The 24,673-nt window shown below is 42.7% G+C and overlaps 1 protein-coding gene across 3 annotated transcripts in view; it reads left to right on the forward strand.

Annotated features, from left to right (window-relative positions):
* LOC146811615 (zinc-binding protein A33-like) overlaps positions 1 to 24,673 on the forward strand; it is a 234,887-nt gene that overhangs the window by 79,227 nt on the left and 130,987 nt on the right. For all 3 annotated transcript variants that reach the window (XM_085614513.1, XM_085614515.1, XM_085614514.1), the window contains exon 3: positions 9,926 to 10,021. In XM_085614513.1, the coding sequence (XP_085470639.1) occupies positions 9,926 to 10,021 (96 nt within the window). The remainder of the gene's footprint in view (positions 1 to 9,925; positions 10,022 to 24,673) is intronic.

Raw genomic sequence — 24,673 nt, forward strand, 5'->3', positions numbered from 1 at the left:
ATGATGCAGCTTTGCCACACCCCCATCCTGGTTATGATTTCCGGAGAATCCCATACCATATATTCACCATGGTGTCTAAATGCATCCTGTACAACAAGTTTATCAAACTGTAGTTTACTCATGATTGTCAACAGGACTGGGCGATTAACCATATCAAATGTGCTTGAGAGGTCAATAAACGACAGGTGTACGGACCCCCCCTCCGCGCAGACATATATATGACTCAATATTAGACTTTGATTTAAAAATAAGCTCAAAATAACTTCACATAATCCCTACTGGAATACATGGATCTGAACTAGTTTTTTCATTATCTCACAGATATTTGTAGAACACCCTGTTGGAGACTGAAAATCCATTATTAAAGAATTCGACTTTTTTCATCCAAACTAAAAAAATATTGAAAAGTGCACCCCAGTGTACAAAAAAAGGTTTGAAGACCGTTTTCCAGGAAAGCACATACAGTTGGACCCAAATCAGCAAATCCCCCCCCCCATGAAAGACCCCAAAGAATCCAGCTAATACAGCAATTTAAAGAAAAGAAAGTGTGGCACACAATTGAGTGAGTAACTTCGCCAGCACGACCAACAACATCACCACCCATGCTATCGCTAACCTCAACTTCGCCACTGATCTCAAGCACGCAAAGTGGAGAATATCACAAGCTCAGTCTTCAAGCAACCATAACCTCTTAGCATGTCAAATACACAAACACTGGGACATAGATGGGAAAAATGGAGACTTAGATTTGAACATTGTCCTCAAGCAACCTGTAGAAGATGCACTAATGAGCTAGCATGAGATTTATTGATAAATCTACTAAGATGTGTGGTGGAAGAGCTGTTCACATACCTGCCAGATCACAGACAAATATGGGAAGGTATAATTCCACGTTTAAATTAACACTTTCACTTGCAAAGAAATATTGACTTCGAAAACTGTACATTACTATAGCATGTCAAGGAGATGTTCATGGATGACTTTGCAGTTACATTTTGTAAATTAGCAGCTCATTGTGACTTTCACAGATTCAACTATAAATATGCAGTATGGCTAAGAGTGAACAAGGCTGCGTATTAGCCCCGCTACTTTTTAATCTTTATACTGCCGACTTACCCAAAGCACGGGCTGGTGCAACCTTGGTTGCCCCAAAACTGGGCGATGAGCAGCTCCAAATCATGCAATACGCCGATGACATTGTCATCATGGACCATACAAGAACGGGTCTACAAAGAGCGCTCACTGCCCTTAACACGTACAACACAAGGAACAAACTCCTGATGAATGAGTCAAAAACTAAAGTCATGATTTTTGGGAAACATCAAAGAAACAAAATCTTGTCTTGGAGAGTAGGTGGGTCACAAATAACCACCTGCACCAGCTACAATTATTTGGGAGTCTGGTTGAATGAAAGGGCAAATCAAGTGGTCCATCTTAAACATCTTTGGTCCAAGGGAGCTGGGGTTATACATAGCCTGAGGCGCCTGAATCGGTAGTTGCACAGCCCCTCCGCCAAGCCAATTTTAAGGGTCTTACACGCCAAATTGCTTCCAGCATTATCTTATGGCCACATGGCTTTTCCAGGTAAAACTGACCTATTTCTCGCGAATTATCAAACAATGGCCTATAAGAAAATATTTTCCATTCCCCAGCATGCAAGGAGGGCCAGGCTGAGGCTCGAGTGGGGCATGGCAAATGCAGACCTTCACTGCTTAGGCGACTTAAAGAAATTTTACATCTATACCCTGCGCGCCTCAGCTCAATCCTTGAAAGAACAACTTCAATTTATATTCACGGACGAACTCTCCCCTGGTACAGACAGCTGCATTTGGCCATTCCCACATTGACGATCAAACCCACAAACCTCTCTAATCCTGCTATTCCTCTGTCAACATGGAAAAAACTATAAAAAGCCAAAATTATCTTAGTGTCATTTGAGAGAGACATTGCTCGGCTTTCTAAAAACCCACTCTTTACAGCCCTGGGTGCCTCGTACATCAAAGGGAAACATCAACCATATTTTAATTACTCCCTTCAACCACAGACTCGTAATAAAATTATTTATATCAGGCTTTTAGCCCTTCCAATCTACGACTTTAATCCGCTTTGGGCTCGGAGGAATGGTCAGCTAACGTGTAGGCTTTGTAATTACCCAGATGAGTCTTGGCTTCACCTGCTATGCTGTTGTCCCCGTCTTGCTCACGACCGTCGTCGGCTACTGTTCCCAGTCTATCGGGACAAGCTGCTGAGGCATTGCAGGGGAGCATCTGATTTGTGTTTTAGCAACAACTCCGCTCAAGTTCTTGCAAAGGCTGGGAAGTTTATTAACATTTATTTTAACCACATTGCACACAGCTCAGTACTAAGATACAGCTAAAGAACATGAGACGGCATCCAGGGGGTCAAATCGGATCATCTTGCAGGGTCCAAAAACACACTTACAGAGATAGCTCACTAAGAGCTGTTGAAGCATTCTCAAGTCCCTTCCTATATTGCCACTGTACAAATGGACTTTGCTGAAAGCTAGGCACTGGCAACTGTAACAAACCCTGGGACATTCTGATATGGCCTTTTTCACCTCACACTTTTCTTCTGGCTCTAAATGGTTAAATTTAACATTCTTGCCATTAACCAGAAATGCTGCTTGGGAATTGTTATTAATCTTGATTGCCTGCTTTTACAATGTGCTTTTAATTGTTTTCCTTGTTTTAATTAAGTATTGATGAGATGTTTGTATGTTACTGTTTTAATTAACTGTATAATAAAGAGACACTTCACTAGGACAAAGATGGGAAAAATGGAGACTTAGATTTGAACATTGTCCACAAGCAACCTGTAGAAGATGCACTAATGAGCAAACATGAGATTTATTGATAAATCTACAAAGATGTGTGATGGAAGAGCTGTTCACATACCTGCCAGACCAAAGACAAATATGGGAAGGTATAATTACACGTTTAAATTAACACTTTCACTTGCAAAGAAATATTGACTTTGAAAACTGTACATTAACTATAGCATGTCAAGGAGATGTTCATGGATGACTTTGCAGTTACATTTTGTAAATTAGCAGCTCATTGTGACTTTCACAGATTCAACGATAAATATGCAGTATGGCTAAGAATGATAGAAGTTGGTCACTCAACTGCATATATAACTGAATAACTAAAGTAGTGCTTAGTCTTACAAAAGATCTTACTGATGGTAAGAACAGAAATGAGAGCAGAAATCCATTCAACAGACATAGAAAAGTGCAACAAATATAAGTTAAAGTAAAGGAAAGCGTCAGGACCGTAAATAATGCAACGCATATGGATTTGTATTTCCACATTCTGTGTCATGTCCAGCCCTGAAACAACATTTTGTAAATGTGCCAAGTATAATCACTTTGCTACTGTAGGAAAAGTAGGATTACATTTTTGGAAAAAGGGCAAAGTATGGAAAATAAGAAAATGTACAATGTGGTAGACAAATGGAACACAGTGAACTAAATGAATAAGCTGATTTGTCACAAGAAAGAAATGAAACATAATGTCTATATAGGATTAAACTAAACAAAGTAACATATTAGGCAGTAGGAAAATAAGGACAATGGCTTCAGTATAGCTAAAATAGGGCTGCACGCTGCCACCTTTGTACCCCATAGAGGTCCCACCTGTGATATAATATGAATGCTGAAGTTTTGCTTGACAATCTTTTCATAATCAACCCTATACATTTCCAAGGGGTCAATCATTTCCACTTATTAATATGGGAACATTTCAAGAAACTGTCACATCTGGCAAAACATCAACGCAAGAAGAAATGTTGTAAAATACATGCATAATTTAACAGCAAAGCTCATAGTTTGTTTAGTCCATAACACTTAAGTTAACTGACAAAGACATGATACTAGAACATTTCACAATGTTATTTAAAGGTGTGAGAAAATTGATAACCTCACAAATACCCTTAAATATCAATGACACGGTTCGTCCTGTGGCACAAAATCATTGGACCACAAAATAAAGTGGAAGAGCAACTCCATAGCCTATTAGAAAAAGACATAATATAAATCATGTCAGACACAAGGTCCTGAATGTCACCAATTGTAGCCATACCCAATAAAGCTACCATCAACGTTTTCATTTATGTCTATATGCGCCAACCAAATACAGCTGCTGAATTAAAATGACACCGTTTATCATTGCTAGGTGGTATTAGCTGCCCAAATGGAGCATCAAGCGTCTTAAAACTAGATCTTATAAACAATATCATTAACGTGAGTTAAACAAACAGCCCAACTATATCGCTGTGTTCTTGACTCTCAGTACGAAAGGCTGAATTTTGGAATATCATCTGCAGCAGAAGTATTTTCATGAAAACCTATGGACGACTGGAACAACAGTAAAAATAAGTTTAAAATCCATGTTTTGGGACTAACACAAAAGTCACATGATGATTCCCTGGTAGACTTGTGCACACAACTTGCGAAAAATGTTCATAAATGTAAATTTGACTACAAGGAATTGACTTTAAAAAAATATATATTTTGCATATTTTTCTTGCTTCTGGCACTAAACGATGCCCATGCAGTAAGCACATAAGGATACAAGTGTTTCTGCAACAAAACTCTCCACCCACCCCCTCACCGCTTTTCACTCATGCCATATATGGTGGACACTTAGAGTCCCACTTCAAGCACAGTCTTCCATGTGCCCCCATCCCCGAAAGAGCGGAGCACTACTTACGAACATCCGTGTGCGGTGAATCGCTGATATGGTCAATTAGTCCATGATAGACTCTCCATTTTCCCCAAATTTTATTAAATATTTTGCGACAACCACCCTCTCTGCCTCCATACATCTGCTCTTTCCTTCCCGCCACATACCCCTTGTTGGAGTGTTCCCTTCTCCACATGCTGGCCACATCCCTTTTTGCCACTATGAAGCCCAATGTACAGAACAGCAATTGTTTCCTAGTGATAACTAGGTCGTTGAGAATGCCTTTATAACCAGGAAGTGTGTCCTGGGCATAGTTCATTTCCATTACAGTTTCCAGTTCACTAATAATTTCCCCTCAGTATTCATTCACCCTACGGCAGCCCCAAAGGATGTGTAGAAATGTGCGATCTTCTGTGCTCCACTTAAGATGTGGGTTGCTCAGCCCTCCCCATTTTAAAATAGCTGGAACCTGTTGTAGAATGAGCTGTGGAGGACATTGAACTGAATCAGTCTTATCCTGACTTTGATAGCGGTCTCCCTAGGGTACATCAGGGCTACTTCCCAGTCAGTATCCTCCAGAGTCCCCACATCAGCCTCCCACCTATCTCAGAGACTCTGGCCCGCTGTTAATTATGGTGCCGTACAGGTGGGACACCGTCTTGTGGGAGATCGCACTCCCAAGGACCCAGCTTTCGAGCGGTCTGTGTTCTGTACGATCATCTGCAGGACCCCTGCCCTCTTAAGAGTGTGTGTCCCTTGAAAATATTTGAACCTTTTGGTAGCGGCTAGTACTTATTCCTGCTGTAATACCTCAAATGTCTTAAACTCCCCCACCATCTAGTACGTCACCTAGTGCTTCCATACCAATCTGTTCCCTACAGTGAGCCTTCCATCTTCAGGCAGTAGTGTTCCCTTCCATAGGATGTAGCTAAGGTAATCTTTCCTCACCATCCCATAGTGCTGGTAGTGTCATTCCCCCCCCCCTCGGGTCGCCTGAGTTCGGCTGGGTCAGGCAGAACTTCTGGTCATATTTTTTTCTAGCAAAGAATGCATCCAAATGCAATAAAGGTTATCAGCATTTGTAAAGCAGAAGTACCCAAAGATACAGCTGATGTCTATTTGTTCTTGGGTATGGCAAGCTACTGTGCTTGATATATGTGCTACTATCTGCCACCATTAGTGCAATGTAGAGAGAACTGAATAGAAAAGTGCATGCTTTTGAATGGCCCAAAGAGAGCAATTAATACTTGAATAAAATAAAACAAGAAATTGCATCCCGGAAACACATGACTTTCTTTGGTCCTCAACTATGAACAGGATCTAATTGGCTGCCAGCAACATGGGAAAAACGTACACTAGGCATAAATATAAGGAAATTGCAATTGGGTGGAGGTCGCTACGTCCTTGTCTCTCCACCCCCAGGGCACTTGGTTTGTAGAAAGGGCTGCAGATTCTTGTGTGGCCCCTTCTACAATATAGTTTTTGTCTGTGTTTGTCCTACTCCAGCGGGATTATAACGGTGCTCCCTCATCGCATGGGGACATTTGCCTTTGCACTTGCAGGATGTTACAGACGTGGGCTCCGAGGCAAAAAACATGGAAGGTAAATGGACTATCGGGCGGTTTCACCATAGGAGCGTAGGGGCGTTGACCCACTACCTTCAAGTTATTACCCACATAAACCTTATTTATCTATCTTCTGGCAGGCAAGGTGCACTGTGCTCCTAGGCGTGGTTTACTGCAGCGACCAGCTGGAGCTGTGTATCTAAACTGTGTGTGTAAGTTTGGCTGATATTTTGCTTGTGGCCAGTCTGACATGAGTAGTTCAGCTTCCCTAGTATTCGCTGTATGAGCTGGGAAGCAAAGAGATAGCTTCATCGGTCTCCGATGGAGCGCAGTGTTTACCTGTCCCAGCCAATACTTGCACTGTTTGTATGTTGTTTACTATTATAAACAGCATGAGAGCAGTGCTTTTATTGGCCGTGATGTGTGATGCCAAGTTTCTGCATGCCCGCTATGCTCAGTGCTTCAGTGCAGCCAGGCAGTGTGCGTGGTGTGGGTGGATTTTGAAGAGTCGACCTGCCAAGCAAAGAGGATCGCCGAGGTAAGATTATTTTTGTTAATTTATTTTGTTGTTCAACATCTTGTTTGCAGAAGACAGTTAGTCTGCTGGTGTCAGAACGCTAGATTCAAAAAGCGAGTGCATAATGCCGAAGCCCCAAACTCTGGCAATAAGGTTTCAGCCATTTGGCCCATGCTGATAGATACAGTGGGCAACAAAATATAATATGCTCTATAGACTCCACCCTATTCAAACAAAATAGGCAAGTACGCTTATCGCTCGCCTGGATGTTCGTCTTGTTCTACCTGTGAATGCGACTGTTTACAGCTAGAGTGCCCACTCTAAATTTGACAAAAAGCGTTTTGCCCCACTGCAGAACAACCTCATCAAGGTAAGGTTCAAACTGGGGTTGTTTTTTTTAAGACAAGGACATTCCCACAAGGGTGTTGCTATCAGCATTACGTAGGCATTCGCTTTTAATGTACCCTCAGTATGCATTCTTCAGAAGAGCCTTTTTAGAAGGGGTAATATCAGAAGGCTTGATCCATAGCGCTTTCAAACCCAGCTTGAAGAACTATTTTTTGTTGGTAGGTTTCCCAGGGTGCCATCTGGCCCATTGCCCAAAGTACTGCAACTACCCACTTCTTCTGAAATATTGACTTTCCATGGAAAATTCTTGATGTCTCCATATTGCATTTTGGAGCCTTTCCTATTGCAAATGATGGGCCCACCCACATAAATGAGGGACTGTTTTTATTGAGAAAAGCGCGGGAACACAGAATAGTAGAACATGCATTATTTTTGGCTTCTAAACATGAGTGAGCATGGAAGAAGTAACACATTTTGCAAAACACCATCTGAATAACATGATATTTTGAGCACCCCCCAAATTTAGAGTTGTACGAATAACCATTATTCTTAAACTCAGATGCTTGGGCAAGTTTAAAAATGCATAACTTTTCTTAATAATGGCTTCTCATCCATATGAATTTACCTTATGAATTAACGCTTGTTCGTACTCGTTGATTAACCGCAAACTACAGATTATCTGATGGCTCCGGGTATCACATGTTTTTGGATAAACTTTAAACACTATATATCCCTATGCATGAAAGAGTCATGGATGTAACGGTATATCACTTTTGTAGATTGGCCATCTAGAGCATAAAAAAACATACGGATGAACACACTGACACCCATTTATAGTTTTTCTTCCTCTAGGTTTTGATTTCAGCAATCAAGATTCTTTAAGAAAACAATAAGTAAGCTACACAAGTCACCTTTTTCTGAATTTTGCCTACTTTTCAGAAATATTCTGTTGTCCGCCGTCACCCATGGGTATTATACCTTTTTCACATGCAAAGTGCAAGTAGGTAGAAACACACAAATAGGAAATATTGACTACTTAGAAAACTGCAAAATCTGTGGTGAAAACTGTTTTTCTCCTTTTAAACCCGAGTCAGTTCCTGATCTTAGCACATCACACGTTTTGTAGATGCAGCTTCTAGAAAATAAAACGGGCGCATTAGCTTATATAGCCCTTTTTCAAACAAAAAAAAACCCCAAATGTTTCTAAGTAAGTACGTTTCTAATTGTTATCAGTTCCCTCTAGGGTAAGCCACAGTAGATTTAATAGCCTTATCGTGTGGGGATGAAAAGATGTAAATATTGCCTGGATATCTTTGCGGCATTAGCCCTGCAGGTGGCAGAGCTCAGCTAAGAGCTTACATGGGTGTAAACCATAGGAAAGTTATGGTTATGCCATTGTGGCTGTAGGCTGATGGACAGCTAAGAGATTTATGGTCACCATGAAGAAAACAAATCAACACTCTACAATTATTCAAATCACATTGTGTAAGTAATTTGTCTTGTATGGCATGACTATAGAGCAGCTCCAAAAGTTTCAACTATGATGTAACCATCTGTGTTGATGCGTGGGACTGCTAGACAAACCAGACTACCACGAGTTTGATGTCATTAACATCCTGAACTTGAAGTAATTTCAGAAAAAGACTGGGAAACAAAACAACAAAATATACTGGGGCAGATTTATGTTTCCTGGCGCATCCCTGCAAATCAGCAGGGATGCGCCAGGAAAGATGCGTCACGCAAGTTTACCCTTGCGCCACCACAGATGCGCCGCATTTACAATGCAGCGCATCATGGCGCAAGGATAAACAGATGCGTGACGCATCTGATGGCATAAGGGCGGCGCATTGCTGGAGTCGTGTCGCAAGCATGACGCAACTCCAGCAATGCTCAGGGGCTGCCCATACCGAACATGCTGCGTCATGCCTTACGCCTGCTTCAAGCAGGCGCAGGGTTTTGACGCAGCAGCGTCGGAAAAGTGACTCAGTGAAATCTTGTAGATTTCACTTCGTCACTTTTCCGAGGCTTTTTCCGATGGAACGCCCACCCTGCATACATTAAACCTGACGCAGGTTTCATGTGGCGCAGGGCTTTACAACGTGACGCATCTCCCTAGATGCGTCACGTTGTAAATAAGGCGCAACATGGCGCATGGTTTACGCCGCCGCTGCGTCACAGAAGTGACGCAACGGCGGCGTAAATGTCTCGCAAGGGGCTTGTAAATCTGCCCCACTGATGTTAAAAGATGTGCCCAGGAGTCAAATCAGAATCTTGGACACTGGGTGATATTAAAGCAGCCAAAGTTTTAAAACAAAAAAAGGGGAAAAAATAAACATATCACAGTGTCTTCTAGACCAGACTACCATAAAGTCTAGGGTACTTTGGGGCCATTTGTTTGAACCCCACTCCACAGAGCCTCCCCTGGCAGCAGACATGGGCTGATACCAACTTTAAAAAAAGTCAAGAACAATACTAGGCGGTTTTGTAATGCTGAAATATTGCATGCCCCCTGTCGTGGATTGCTCCCACACAGGTCATTGTTCTCTTTGCAGAGCTCTCACAGACTCTCTCCTCCAAGTCCCTTTCTTGCTGCTAGAGGCGGTCTCTTCATTAGTATGCCTGTTTGGTCACTTATTTACTGTATCGTTGTTTCTTTTACTTGGAACATTATATTTTCCAAGACAGCCAAAACTGAACAATATAGTTCACTAGTATATGCCAGCCACAGTTCAATGGACAGTATTAAGTTGGGTTTCTTCACATTGTGATGATTATTGTACCTTGTTTTTCAGGATCAGTTGATTATAGCTTTAGAACAATTAAAGACCACTTTAAGCAAATTTCAGGATGTCAAGAAGGAACAAGAAGCTCTAATTCAACACCAAGAGGTGAGTGGGTTTCTTTCTCATTTGATCCAGTGAGTAACATAGTTTTTGCTGAATTAATCTGTTATAAGGTCACATGCTCTCACTGGCTAGTGCAATGGTCCCGATTCATATGTTGTTTTTGTCCAATTTACATATATGTTATCCTTACCCTTTTGATTTAATCTTAACGGCCCGTTAGAGGGGATGGTCCTAGGTATCCCTCTGTAGTCACAAGCTGAAAGGGGTCAGAGTATCCTATAGTATTAGGTTGCTGTAAGGGACCCGCACACGTTCAGGTGAACCCCAAGACTTTCAGTGTGAGAACACAGAAGGAACCCTTGTACCCTCCCCGCTAAGAGGCCTTTACGATTACTCCATTAGGGTAAGGACAACACCATGACTATAACCCTATTATGGGTTCATATAATTTATCATACTTTTGCTGTGGGGTGTTTTGTAATGGCCCATATTGTGATTTATCATATGATTTTCACTTCAAAATAATTAAGTTTATACCTTGATGTGGCCAAAAGGCATATCTTAAGTCCAAACCACTGCTTTGCAGGAAATATATTTTCACAGGTACCTACATCTGAGGCCACTGAATAACCACACAAGTATACTGAAGCTCTAGTTTGTCAATGTTAAGCAGTAGGAGAGGGGTTCCCTTAATGAAAGTGAATACTAACCCTTGCATATCAAAAGACGCAATGAGTGAATCCACTACAAAACAGACCACCAAGTAGTTCACCCAAATAAGCAACTCGCACAAGGGGCATCCTGCTGAAGACCTAATAGCCAAAAAACAATAGCTCTCAAAGCTACTTCTGAAGACGTTCTCAATCGACCAATTTTCCTGGAAAAGGCAAATCCCGTGATGGTCTATGAGTTGGCCCCGCTCTAAGTCCTCTAATTTCGAATTTATCCGAGTGATATTCCAGCTCATAACAGCTGCAATGTTTGATACCGAGATCAAAGGAGAAAAGGATTTAGGAGTACCCAGGTGCTGGAGGGCATGCGGGAAAGTGTGGGCCTGAACTACATTAGAAGGTGAGGAGTGACATGTGATGGCTGGGAAAAGCACCGGCTGCAACTGTCGATAGAAGTAGCCCACCGGGTGAAGGGTGATTAACTGGGACACACATACAGACTGGTAATTAAACAGCAATTTTAGAACTGTGGCAGGATACCTGAAATTAACAATCACACAATTGCCTATCAAGCTCTTATCCGAGGGGTGCAGCCTAAAACCATCAACATGTCAGATCCCAGTGAATACAGAAAGTTAACAGTTGTATGAAACCACTGAAGTACCTTATTTTTGTAATTGAACAAATGATTCAACACTGGGCGGTGCCAAGTGAGGAACATTTGTTAATACTGCCCCATATGGGCAGTCTTCAGGAGAGAGGTTAACTGTGGCGAGACGCGAATCCTGACACAGTGGACATTCCATTCCCCCAATTACCCTTCCCCCCTCTTTCTCTCCCTCTGGCACAGGGGCTATCCTGCTCTCCGCCTAGAGTGGCCAAATCAGCCGAGTTCTTGGGCCTGGGCCCCATCCTTACAGAAGGGCAGTTTAACTAACGCCTGCCCAGTATTATAATCATCATTGGCCAAACAATTGGAAGGAGGAGTTGCATTTACACCAGAGGTGGCGGGTGGAGAAATATTAGATTGAGACGGTGGGGCTAAGTTCAACTTTCAAAGTCCTGCCTCAATGACCCCCAAACATTTGAAAATTGCTTTAATTCAGCCTCAAGGATGACAGATATTTTGCTACACAGAACTGTCACTGCCTAAGCAGTAAATGCCTCACCGTAGCCAACAGTGTCTCCTTTGAAGCTAGTAGTTGAAGAGCAAGTAATTTTGATTTGGTGCATGATTGAACCCAGAGGCGCAACTAGAGCCAAATTTCGGGGGGGGCTGAAACTTTAAGCAGTAGGCAGAGTGGAGCTGCAGGGGTTCTTAGAAGGGGTGAGCAATAGGCAGAGTGGAGCTGCAGGGGCTCTTAGAAGCGGTGGAACAACAGCGAGGCCTCATTAACATGCAAATGGTCTTTTAAAGACCTGTGAAGTGATCGGGTGCGGCTGTGTGTGCGCCCGGGAAGCTGTCTCATCCGGGGCTGCCACACACGTCGGGGGGGGCTGAAGCCCTTTGATTCCAATGGGTGTTGCACGCCTGATTGAACCCTCTTCCTTTTTGCCGGCTGGCCACTAACTGTAGAAGTGGATATGCTTAATAGTTTTTCTGAATGCACCAGGGTAGGAGAAAAGAGCTCCGACTCTGTAGTGATGGAAGAGTCCCCAGATGGTGAAGCCTCTGCTGTTTGACAGTGTGTGTGCACTGGTAAAGTAGGAGTAAGAGACAGATGGCGCTCAGCGAGTTCAATTTCTTTATTTATGACACCGACTGCACGCAGCCTTGTGTTTCCACATTCCAATAGAGCTAGACAAGCCCGTTAATGGGTACTTATAGGCAGGCGCGCAACACCCATTGGACTCACAAGGCTTCAGCCCCCCCCCCCCCCATCGTGTGTGGCAGCCCGGGATGAGACAGCTTCCCGGCGCACACAGCCGCACCCGAGCACTTCACAGGTCTTTAAAATACCATTTGCATGTTAATGAGGCCTCGCTGTTGTTTCACCCCTTCCAAGAGCCCCTGCAGCTCCACTCTGCCTATGGCTTAAAAGATTCAGCCCCCCCCCCCCCCCGAAATTTATTCTTAGCCGCCCCCCCTCTCCCCCCCGAAATTTGGCTCTAGTTGCGCCTCTGCTTATAGGTCAGCAAGGACCAAACAAATAATTATTCACTACCTTAGAGGACCACAAATGATAGTGGTGGCAAAAGAGGGATGGCCTAGCTCAGTCTCTTCTGGGCGTAGAAGGGCTCGGTCTTGGTGTGGGCACACGACCTGGTGTTTCGTGTGCCGCAAGGAGAGTGCAGCGCAAGTTTGTAGAAGCCCATTCTCCTCCTACTTAGGCGTTCGGCTGAATTGTGGGTAATGAGTCCGACTCGGCCCTAACTGAAGCAACACAGGTGTCCCGCGCCACGGGGAGATTCCAGCGATTACGAAGTGCGAGTTCGTAGAAGTCCCTCCTCCTCTTTAGGAGCTCAGCTGGATGTATTTATTTGAAATGTAATATAGCGCACGACTCACTCCCAGAGGAATATCTCTGCATTGCGCTGCTCGAAATGAAGATAAAACATTCTAACACAGCCAAGTGTTCAACCCCTTCTTAAAGGAAGTGAAATCTGATCAGGAGTGGAGACTAAAAGGAAGTTTGTTCCAATGGTAAGAGGCTGTAAAAGAGAAAGATCTGCCCCTTGTCTTGAGGTGTGTATGCGTGGGCTCACCAGAAGTGCCTTATCCGCAGACCTTAGACATCTGGGAGGCAGGTAAGGTGTAGTATAGTAGACAAATATGCTGGGCAGGACTTGTGGAGTGCCTTGTGTGTCAGACAGCATAGTTTAACAAGCATTGGCATAGCCAATAGGTCTCGCCTTTGGGACCTTATAAGTGTTTAGCCATGCAACAGTTGCATAAAAAATACTTATAAGGTCCCAAAAGCGAGACCTATTGGCTATGCAAAGCGGCCGCGGGGCCGCGAAAGTGAAAGTAATCGCGGTAAAGCGAGGCGCGCGCGCCCGCGCACATGCACTGTAGCTCTAGGCTGGCCCGGTAGCACTTTTTGGAGCCCTCTCAATAAGTCTCGCCAGACCAGCGCATGCGCTGGGTCAGGCGAGACCTAAAAATGACACGCTGTCTTATCAGCAGCTAGTGAAGCCTCCTGAGAATCAGGGAAGAGGGCGAGCGAGAGGGAAGATTGCAGATTAGCCATGCGGCCGAGTTTACAGACCACCTGCAGCTTGGACAGCAAGGTGTTGTTTACTGAGGTCAACAGAGCGTTCCCATAGTCCAGGTGGCTGGAGATGAGAGCCTGGAAAAGAGTTTTCCTGGCGGTTCCTGGAAGCCAAGGGATTGTGGAAAATGAAGTCCCACTCAGACCCCAGCTGAAGCAAAATAGGTGTCCCGCACTCAGGGAGAGTCCAGCGCTTAAGAAACACGAGTTTGTAGGAGCCTCCTCCTCCATAGGGGCTCAGCTGGGTTGTGGACAGTGAAGTCCCACTCAGCCCTCAACTGAAACAACACCGGCGTCCCTTGTAGTTTTAGGTTTTCCTACTTAATTCTTCTCTCTTTCTTTTAGAAACGTTGGTTTTCCTTTAAAATTATGCTCCTCTGGTTTTTCTGGGGTTCCTATTTTTCGGTCTTTCCTTCAAGCTTTCTGTTCTGTACAGACCCTGGCGGTGGTGAAACACTGCAGAAGCAGAAGAAAGCAGTTCAGATGCCGAAGAAAGCTTGGGACCTCAGATGAGGCCTTTCAAGACTGCTGAAACATATTAACCAGCTGGGAGGAGGATCACTGATCATCTTTCCTTATCCCCATTTAGATTGTGATATTACTATGGATGGCCACAATAAGCAGCTGTTGCAAGACAGACTGGCGAGCTACTTGGGCGATGAGTACCCTGCTCAGATAAGTGAGGATTGGCTCTTCTCCCTTAGGAAAGTGGACCTTAGTGGAGTAAAACCAATGTTTTGGTGCAAAGACAGAGGGATGTGGATTAAATAGAGCAGGGAGCTGGAAACAGAGTGAGAGACAGGCGGAGATCAATAGCCATCCCATCCCAGGGACCTATACTTCCATAGTTACGGAAATGAGATGTTGCAATGGGGTGTGAAATCACAATCTGTGTAAAAGCCACGTTATTAATGGTGTGTCTTCCACTGAAAACTGTATTTTCTATAATTGCTAAAACAAATTTTATTAAATTGGATGCCGATTTTGTTTTGCAATTATTTTCTGTGTAAGTGTTAAAATGCTTGGCTCACAAATTTCCGAAATAGCTTAAAAATGCGAGCGAACATGTCCAGCAAGTAGTGTTTGTAGTGCCTAAATAAATTGGAATATTGCTTTTAATTGAGCCTGGCCATGTTGCCATGTACCCAAGTCAGATTGTATTAGGTCAATTTCACGGATGACATTATTTTATTGAGAATATACACTTTAAGATAACGTATTCATACTATTGTCAACTACGTTAGTAATCACATACCCTTTCAAACACGTTGCAGTAAGATTCAAAGCTGTACAGTGAAATCACCTCATTTTCAAAGATGTGAGTAAGGCGGAGAGTCTCAAAATCAAGGTGCAAATTCCATGTAAAAGTAGATTTCAAAAGCAGGTGACATCTAACGTTTAGGCATACTTTAACATGTCCCAATTTCAACTTACTTCAGGCTGTCAGTTGTTGTAGACACCGGTGGGGCAATCAAGGGGTTGGACATGCAGTTCATTTAATTTCTTGTAGTTTCTCTTGTAAAATTCTTTGATCACGCGTGGTTTCTTCCTTCAAATCGTCGCCAGTGTAACATTTCATAAAATAATGATGGGTCCTTTGGTTGCTGTATCCAGATGTAAGTTTATTCTCATTAATCAGGAATCAATATACAGGATACAGGCCCCAGTTAAGATCTAGTCAAAGCCCAGTTAAGGCCCAGCTTAAAACCCAGTTAAGCCACACCGGGAGCAGCTGCCCTGCTGCTCAGCCTCAGATCTAACTTTTCTAAACTCTCTCGATCAATTTGCCTAATTCTTTCAGCTCCTTCTTGCTTTAACTCATTATAAACAACATATATCGTGCATTTTACTTTAGGGGCACATGCTCTTAAAATAAAGTCAGGAATATCTATATTCTTTCTGATCTGTGAGAAATGTTGTTTAACAGCCTGCAAACTGCAGTGTTGTAGCTACTGTTGACATCAGTTGCCTATGCTGTAAGTGGTAACAATTACAGGTATATCCCCACTTTCACAGCATGGATCATGATGGTTAGCTTTGAAACCAGAAGTGTTGGAAAGGAACCAATTCATGCATACATTTATGTCTGTTGGCCATAAAGCTCAGCCTTATGGATGGAACAAGGATGGATCATACGTACAATTTTTATTCATGTCATTTATCGAGTCTTCGGACATGTTTATTTTCAGCACCCAATCTGTGAGCCATGCAGCCTTGGGAATGGAGGACTTTCTAATATTCTTCACACTACCAAACCCTAAACGGGTAGTTTGCTGAAAAGTTTTATGTGGGAAAATTATTTCCCTGGGTATCATGCAGGCTCTAAATAGGGCTTCTTTGCCTTGTATTTGTCCAAAATTGGCACCCCATACTCTCTTTAAATCTAACTTTTCTTTCCAATTCCTAAAACCTGTATATTCAACTTTCTATTAAATTCATCATAATAAATCATTTTGGAGCTTGTCAAAATATGCTTTCTCTCTGGCTTCTGCTTGTAATAAAAAGCAGAGGGGTCTGCTCTGTTTTCACAAGAGGGACATTCTTAAAAGTAATTTGCTGAGCACTCCACAGGATGTGTTATGCAGTGTTCCTATTGTGTGCAATTGTATATTTCACAGGGAAGCCTGGTTCTATGATGAAAATGATTTGCGTAGTGATAATGCATTTCCTTATAATTATAAGCATTCAAATAAGGATATCAAGGGTAGAATATGTTTCTAAATCAAACATACTTTTTACTGGTTCTATATTGCATTCATTTGAAATTGAACTATTTGGCATTGAACCCGAAGTTATATTATATATTTTATAATATACGGTAATTTCAGGATCTTAGTAGGCCTCATTATCTGGTAAAGGACCGTCTCCAAAACTATACCATCTGGTATAGGGTAAGTCGTAATGTTCACAGCATACAAGTCTCTTAGATTTCTGAAAGAAAAATGTGGGTGTAGTTCTTCTTACTCGACCTGTGAAGCAGTTCTGTCCGAAGTATAATGTCCATTTAACAATAATAACACAATAGTTATCATCACATGCCACAATATAAAAAAGAACACTCCTGTAGTGATCCAAACGTCGGACCATGGTATTATCGAATACCTTTAACGAAACCAGTGCCATACTGTGAGGTTTTCAGGCATGCTCTGTTTGAAGAATCTGATAAAAAGTCAATTACAATGTATCTGGACTCAGTCTCTCACCAAAGGTTCTGGATCTGATGGGCAGAATCTCCACAGATGTTGTCTATATAGTTGGTTCATTATATACCACAGCATTTGATTGTGCAGTTGTTCCTGTAGAAGCAGTCATTAAACTCCTCCATGGATTTTAATGCATGTAAAATGGAAGTGTCGAAAGTCCCTGATGTCCTCGGCCTGAGACTCACGCTTTCTTGGTTATTGAGCTCATCAAGAGGAACCTCCTGCAGGGTAGGGATAAGATGAGAAGTTCCACCCTGAGGCCTCCTTTGTTGTGTCTGAGTGGGGCGACTGTAGATAATCTGCCACATAGTGCTTTTTGATGTAATCAGTTGCTACTAGTCTCTTTTATGTTTGAGCCAGGCAGGGAAGGTAAGACTACGCTGTGTGCCTTTTACCCCCAACACAGGTAAGGGTGGTCGATAGGATGGTCCAAACACTAGTTTGTCTGGAATCTTTTCTTGAACCGGATTACTTACTTCCACCCTTCTGTGATTCACAAAACCTCCTCTTCATTTGTGGCAGAATCAGAATGCTTGACATTCAAAAGTGTCTCAGACCCCTTGTATTTTCTGCAGATGGTTGGTCTAGGTTCTTTTTTTAATATGTAGACAGTCATGGGTGGATTAGCCCATAGAAGATCAATATGCAGTCTAGGAAGAGAATGTCTTGCAATCGTTATCACACTGTTTGCACTCCTTTACTTCTCCCACTCTCAGGTCCCACAACCTTTCTTGCTTCTGGGGCTGCGAATTGCCAACTACTGTGGGGGTATTCCTATTTTAAAAGCATGTTAAAATGTCTATTATGTATTGGATTTTCTTTATTTTTGCTTGTGCATAAAAAGTCAATAAAACAGATTTAAATAAAAAAAAGGTTGGTCTAGGTCATAAGCATTGTCTCTTGCCACCTTCCCAGAGCTGTCCAGGTCAGAACATACATAGGTATTCCGAAGAGTCCCGCATATTGCGTGCTACCTCCCAACACTCCTCCTGGGCAAGTGATTTAATGCTCTATGGACTCAGTACAGATGATGGACTCAACTAAGACCTGTGCTCAGCACTCAGGCCATTAGGAGATAGTCTCGTCATGGAGCACGGTTGCGCTGTGCCCATGACGAGACTATCTCGTCATGAACCCCGCCCGCTAATGTAACGCCCGGCACAGGGCGGGGAAAGGGCGGGGCACTGAAGGGGTTAACCCTTTGGATTACTTTTAAATGGATTATTAAATTGGAGACAGACCTCCAACAAACTCATTGCATCCTAGCAAGCCTTTCATGTGAATGCTGGACCATTGTCCAAATGTAATGTGTGTACCCGCCTGCACCAATCAGAAATCTTTTATAATGTTCCTAGCATTGGGAGATCTTTCATTCCACAACCATAGGAACTGAGAACATGAATCTGCAGCCACTAAAATATATTTCAAGTGGTTAACAGATTGTAAAGGACCACAATGGTCCAGATACAAAAATCTGTAATGTTTTATTGGAAATAACCATTGGGGTTCGCTCTGGCCGCCTAATGGTGGCATATTTGCTGGCAAATATCACAATCTTTAGTTTATTTGGCTTATCCCTGCCCCAAATAACGTTCTTGAAGTAATTACATTGTGGCTCCCATTCCAGCATGTGCAGATGCGAAGCCCTCATGTGCTGCCTTAATTAAATCTAATATAGACAGTTGTGTAGGCATCACTATCTCCCAATTTGGGTAGGCACACCATCAGAGTGTTTTCTGAACTAAGCATGTAGGAGTATTTATAAGGAGGTACTTTACCCTTTGAGGTTGCCTCAATGGCAGGCAATATGTCTTTGTTGATTCTTATTTGAGATCGGGTCACAGCAGCTATTTTTACCGTCTTCATCGCTGCCTTGGCTGTGGAACCAGCTGCAGAGTTCCCTAAAGTATGAATTCCAAAATATTGGTGTCCTAATGTGTGTCGATAATGGATTAGTGAAAGTGCATCTTTTAAAATGACAACCTTTCTCCAGAGCTGTTTATATTTAATTAGGTTTTATTTGCAATCTTTGAATCAATTCATTCTCCAATGTGGTAAATCCACATTATAGGCATTCACACAGAAGGAAGTGTGGGAACTCCTGGCTCAGCCTTCTTAAGTGCGAGTAATAAAACATGTATTTCTGCATTCTGTGCGGTGCTGTGACCTAGAGTTTGAGTTTAGATGTGCTGCTGTTTACCATCTTTAATTATGCCATGCACCTTTGCACAGGGTGCTGTCTGTTTAATTGTTTTGTTTTGTTCCACCAGCTCATTGTGCTGGACCATCCATATAGATCAAACTGCTATACCTCTCAATGGGTAATATTTCTGTAGCTATAGGCAGCATTTGCTCGTATTGGAGAAATTCATGTATTCTTAGTGCAGAATCTTATTGAAACTGCACACCCACTGCATTTAAGAATGACGTCCATTGAGTACAGCTACAGTGTAGTGCTCGAGCATTCAAAATGTTGGCCTTGATGGCTGCCTCACGTTCAAATATGGGAGAAACAAGGATTTGTTCTCCCTGTGCCAAAGGACGCTCTTTCGCAATAGCTGTTTGTACTGCAGCATGATTTTTAACAGTGGATGCAAAACATGATTTTGCATTAAAGTAAAATTGTGATTTGTATGCTATGGGAACTGTTTGCTCCTCATTGTAGATGTATTGGTGTAACCCAAGGTGCTAGGTTCTAAAGGCTCAAAAGTTCCCTGCCGTGTAACACAAGCCAGCTATTTGCACAGCTATTTGCATGGAAAAGCTCTGTTGTATTTGTTTTAATTTTATTGCAGCACTACATGAAATGAGATGCAGACTTTATATAGAACAGCTCTTAAAAGAATCCTACTGCACTACAGCATTCTTTGTGAGGTTGTGAAGCTTGCTTCACCTGTGAAAACATGATCCATAGTAAATTATGTTCATGTAGTCTAAAAGCGCTGAGAGAAAACCATTGCTAGGTTTATTTTGTTGCTGACCTGATAACCATGCTCGTCTTCGCCCAATGTATTTCAGAAAACATGAGGGAGAAAACGAAATCATTTAAAAGCTTCACTCGCTCAACTTAATGTAGCAAGTAAACTCTTCATGCTATGAAATTCCCATCAGGGATTACATTTTCCTAGCATAAACTGGGGAATAATCACATAGTCCGCTGCTGCATAAAGCAGAACTAAACGAAAATATATTTAAATGCACACGTTTGCATTGTTACGAGTTAATTTTGTATCTTTATGTGTTTTGAATATTACTAACCTGTCTACCCTAGTCGGGTATCTAGAAAAGTCAAATCATTATTTTTGGATTTAAATATGTTAATCGTGAGATAGTGCCTTGGGTTGGATCTTCCTGTGAGATCCTCCTGTTTTTACTACAAACAAATCAGGACTATTAATAGCCCATGAGCGACCTTGTATAGGAATCTAAAAATACTGACACCTCTGAGTAGGAAAGCAGTTAGATGATGGCTTTTAGTCGCTATGATTTAGATGAAAACCCCCTCTGGAATGTCCAGTTACTTCCCACTAGGTTACTTATTATTCTTTTGTTTGTGAGCATGCATGCATAATTGAATTTATATAGTCTAAAACTACCTTATACGGTCTGTCTGGTTTAAAACCAGTAACATAAGTCTTCATTATAGAACTACAGTCACTATAATGCCTTTATTGTAGCCAATAGAAAATGGTGTTTATATCATGTTTAGCTACACTTGGTGCTCACTCCTTAAGAGAAAGACACGTGGAACTGGTTTTTACCCCACCTCTCTTGATTTCTGTGCAAGGCTAGGGCCTGTTTTAAAATCCCACGTGTTTGAATATTTTTTCCACTCAGTTCTTCAGGTTCTTAGGAGGGAAATGCCAACATTATTACTCCTCACTTTGAGGTGCATCCCTTTATAAAGACTGCAGGCCAATCAACCACTGCAAACATCAGCTAAATGTGGCCAGAATATTGCTTTTATTTTGTGTGGTAAGCCCAACTTAAATCTGTATATGATATAGTTAAAGTTACCACCAGTTGTGCTTTTGATATTCTGGTGCACAGTGGTCACTTCTGCTGCACTAGCCAGAAGTGCTATTTATAGATTGATCATATGTATTGCACGTAGGTAATGTGCAGGTCCAAGAGAAACTAGTCCTACAAGTCATTTGTAGGAGCTGTTGTCTAAGTCATCTATAGACTGTAGACTAACATTACTTGCATTAGTGAGCATGTTACTTTTAGAAGTGTAAACATGTATATGTCAGCAGCTGGTGTAAACCCAGCCAACAATGGGACAGGCTCTGTCATTATTTAGCACGCCTGTTCTGCCATTCTGTAGTGTATGGGGTAACTGACCACCAAATTATCTCTGATGTTCTTGATGTCTCAAAAGAACTTCTAGGTCTCAGTAGAGTACCTATTTAACCACAACCTGTGTAGATCTGTAGGCATAAAAGCTCCCAGTGTTGGGGTTTATAGCATTAAACTTCACCCATAAGTAAAATATTTCAAAGATGCATGCTACGTGTGCATTCACCCTTTCTTCTTTTTAGGAACACATTTAGCAAAGGTGTGTGTGTGTGTGTGTGTGTGTGTGTGTGTGTGTGTGTGTGTGTGTGTAAACCAATTTTGATGTTCCTGGTAAGGAAGACGAGTTTCTAAATATTGGTAAACTCTGTATTCATTAGATTCCGCAGACGGTTAGTATGCATGAAATTGTCCTGTATTATCATTAATTGTCTCAAACTCCACCTATAAGTAAAATGTATCACATACATATGCTGCATGTACAACTATTACAAAGGTAACTGTCCCGCTCGCTTTGACAGCTCATGGATGTGCTGTGTAACTGCCTCTCTGTAATTAGCTCCTGTTGCAACTGCGAGAGCCTAAATGTAAGAATCAAAACTGGGAAACCACAGATGGCGATTCCACTTTGTAAGAGTCCAGCTTTAATAACCTACAGAAGGACTAGGGCTTACCTATTTTATCTGAAGGAGGTTTTATCAACGATTACGAAGGATATCTCTGCATACTTGTAATGAAGGTTCTCTTGAGTGTGCTCATTTAACACTACTCTGCCCCCCCCCCCCCCAAATCTGTAGCAGACGTTGGAGCTCTATGTTGCGTATCCTAAGGATAGACCCTACGTTTACAGGTTCAGACCCCCTAACCCTATAACACATGAATTGAGTTCAATGTGCCTTGTATGAGGAAGGTGGATCTGCTTTACTGCAGAATTACACTCTGCCCTGTTTCAGCTGTGGGAGGTGTGCTTTCAGGTAAAGAAAACAGTCTCTCCCTCTCATGGACACACTCAAGCATCTGTATCAATGCTGACAAAATGTACGCTTCAAAACATTTATAATAGTATTCTATGACTTAGTACATGCATTGTGACCACGAGACACCTGAAGCAAATTGTATTTAGCAGAGTTACTATGAGAGTAAACACTACAAACATTTCTATCGTGATTCTCAGCACTAGGTTTCCTAATTCCTACAATCACGCTTATCTCTACTCCGAGAGCATGAAAAATAAATGAACGTTGCCTGCAGGGGAAGTGTATAATTGTCGCTCTGCATGCCTGCACACACAGTGCCTCTGTTGTCACTAGACCTTAGCCGGCAGGGCAATGGAGGGAACGTTCTATAAGCTGACTTCAGCTGAACTTGGTTTGAGCTCCATAGGCCCAGACAGTAGCCCGTAATCTGGAATCTGAATTTGTCCTGAACAGCTCGAGCTTAAAGACATCTCTAAAAAGAATTGTCAAATCTCAAGGTTATATAATCTAGCGAGGGAGACATGTGGTGGAAAGATGCAGCCTCAACCAGAATGCTTCAGATGTGTCACTCCTGTGCACATATCATCATTATATATCATCGTTATATCTCATATGTGTAGCAGATGACCCTGAACTGTAGAAATTTGGGACCTCTTGGCCACAAACATGTCTCTTATTCTGTTGATAAACTAATGGGAAAATGCTGTTGTTCAAGCTGAATGTGATTTAAATAAAAAACTATCTGTATTTTATTTGTATGAAAGTTTGCTCCCTGCTTATTATTATACAGTAATGGGTGAGAAGAACCCAGCACGTTCCTCACTAGTGCACTCCCTGCCTGTGGGCTCATGTGCTTTGGACGCTGACAAGGAGAGACCAAGTCAGGTGACCCTTGCCTTCACAACAACATTTTTTATTAATTTTCCCAACTTTAGCATCATACATAATCGAGATTCAAGCATATCATTAGTAGTCATCAGGCCCCTACATACCACCAAGTACATGTGCGTCATTTCGGTTTTGCAGACAATGTATCAAGCATTTTTACATCTATTACAGTCGTGCTAGCCATTGTGAGCAGCCTAAGTTGAACTTCTAAAGGCTCGAGTGGGCTACCGAACACCATTATGTTTGTGCTGAGGGACCTGAGAGGGTAAAAAAGTACAGTAGAGCTTAACCTCTCTTCCCCCCGCCGCCCCCAAAAAAACTTCCCCTCCCTGAACCCAACTGGCCCTAACTCTTCCCTATGGTTAATTGCTGTATCTCTAGTATGTGGCCGTCCCTCTCTCGGTTTCTGCGGCCGCATATACTATGACTCTGTGGTTTGAACTCGCAAGTACACAGGCGCGGTTGCATTATGATCGCTGTGAGGGAGAACCCTCGTCTTCACATGCGCGCTCTTCGATGGCTTGGGCGCCTCAAGCTGTGGTTGGCCCTGTTCTCTGGAGACAGGGCACACCTCACGACTGCTACATCAGGCAGAAGCTGAGGTAGACGATTCTCACTCTTACAAACATCAAGCCCACTCTCTAGCAACACGTACCCCGTGGGGGATGGCCCTCTGCCTTCTGGAAGCATGGTGCGCTGCGACCAAACTAGACAGTGGAAACATTAGACCCTGAGAGATCCCCTACTAAACACACAGCAAGATCAGAGACTTTACCCCCTACTGATCTGCACCACCGCCAGCTGTGCGCCCCTGAGAGGCCTTCGCAAAACGTTGACTACCTCACCTGCTATAGTTGGGGAAAAGACTGTTTCATTGGGAGAAGTGTGGCTCAATGGTTAGAGCGGCAGACCCTGATGCAGAGGTCTGGCCCGGGACCAGGGTTCAATTCCCTGCCTCGGTGGGTCTTGGGCTCAAAATTCCATGGACCTGACAATTCTCGCCTCGGTGCCTATTCCAATCATGGAGTCCCACTCTGCAACTCTGGGCAATAGCTTGCTTAATCTCCACAACGGCCCCCACAACGCTAAGGATGCCTAGCCTCCACCTTGGGGGTGCCCAGGAGTGGACACTTCACAGGGAAAGCCAGGATGGGTTCCACAGCGGTATTCGTACAAGCGCCTTGAGACCCTTGCGGGTGAGTAGTGCGCTATACAAGTATCAATTTACATTTACATTGCTGCAACGAGAGATGCGTCCTTACCCAAAGATCAATCATTCACGCTGTTGACAACATTCATCAGCTTTGCGCTCGACTAGGTAACATCTGAATGCAGACCATCATTTTAGCGAATGGCGTTATGCAAGGCAAAAGAGCTAAAACAACCTCCATTCCTGACATACTGCATGTGCAGCGGGGATTTAACAGTGCTACACCTAAGGCCTCGG

Source organism: Triturus cristatus, chromosome 7, assembly GCF_964204655.1.
Source record: "Triturus cristatus chromosome 7, aTriCri1.1, whole genome shotgun sequence".
Taxonomy (NCBI): Eukaryota; Metazoa; Chordata; class Amphibia; order Caudata; family Salamandridae; genus Triturus; species Triturus cristatus.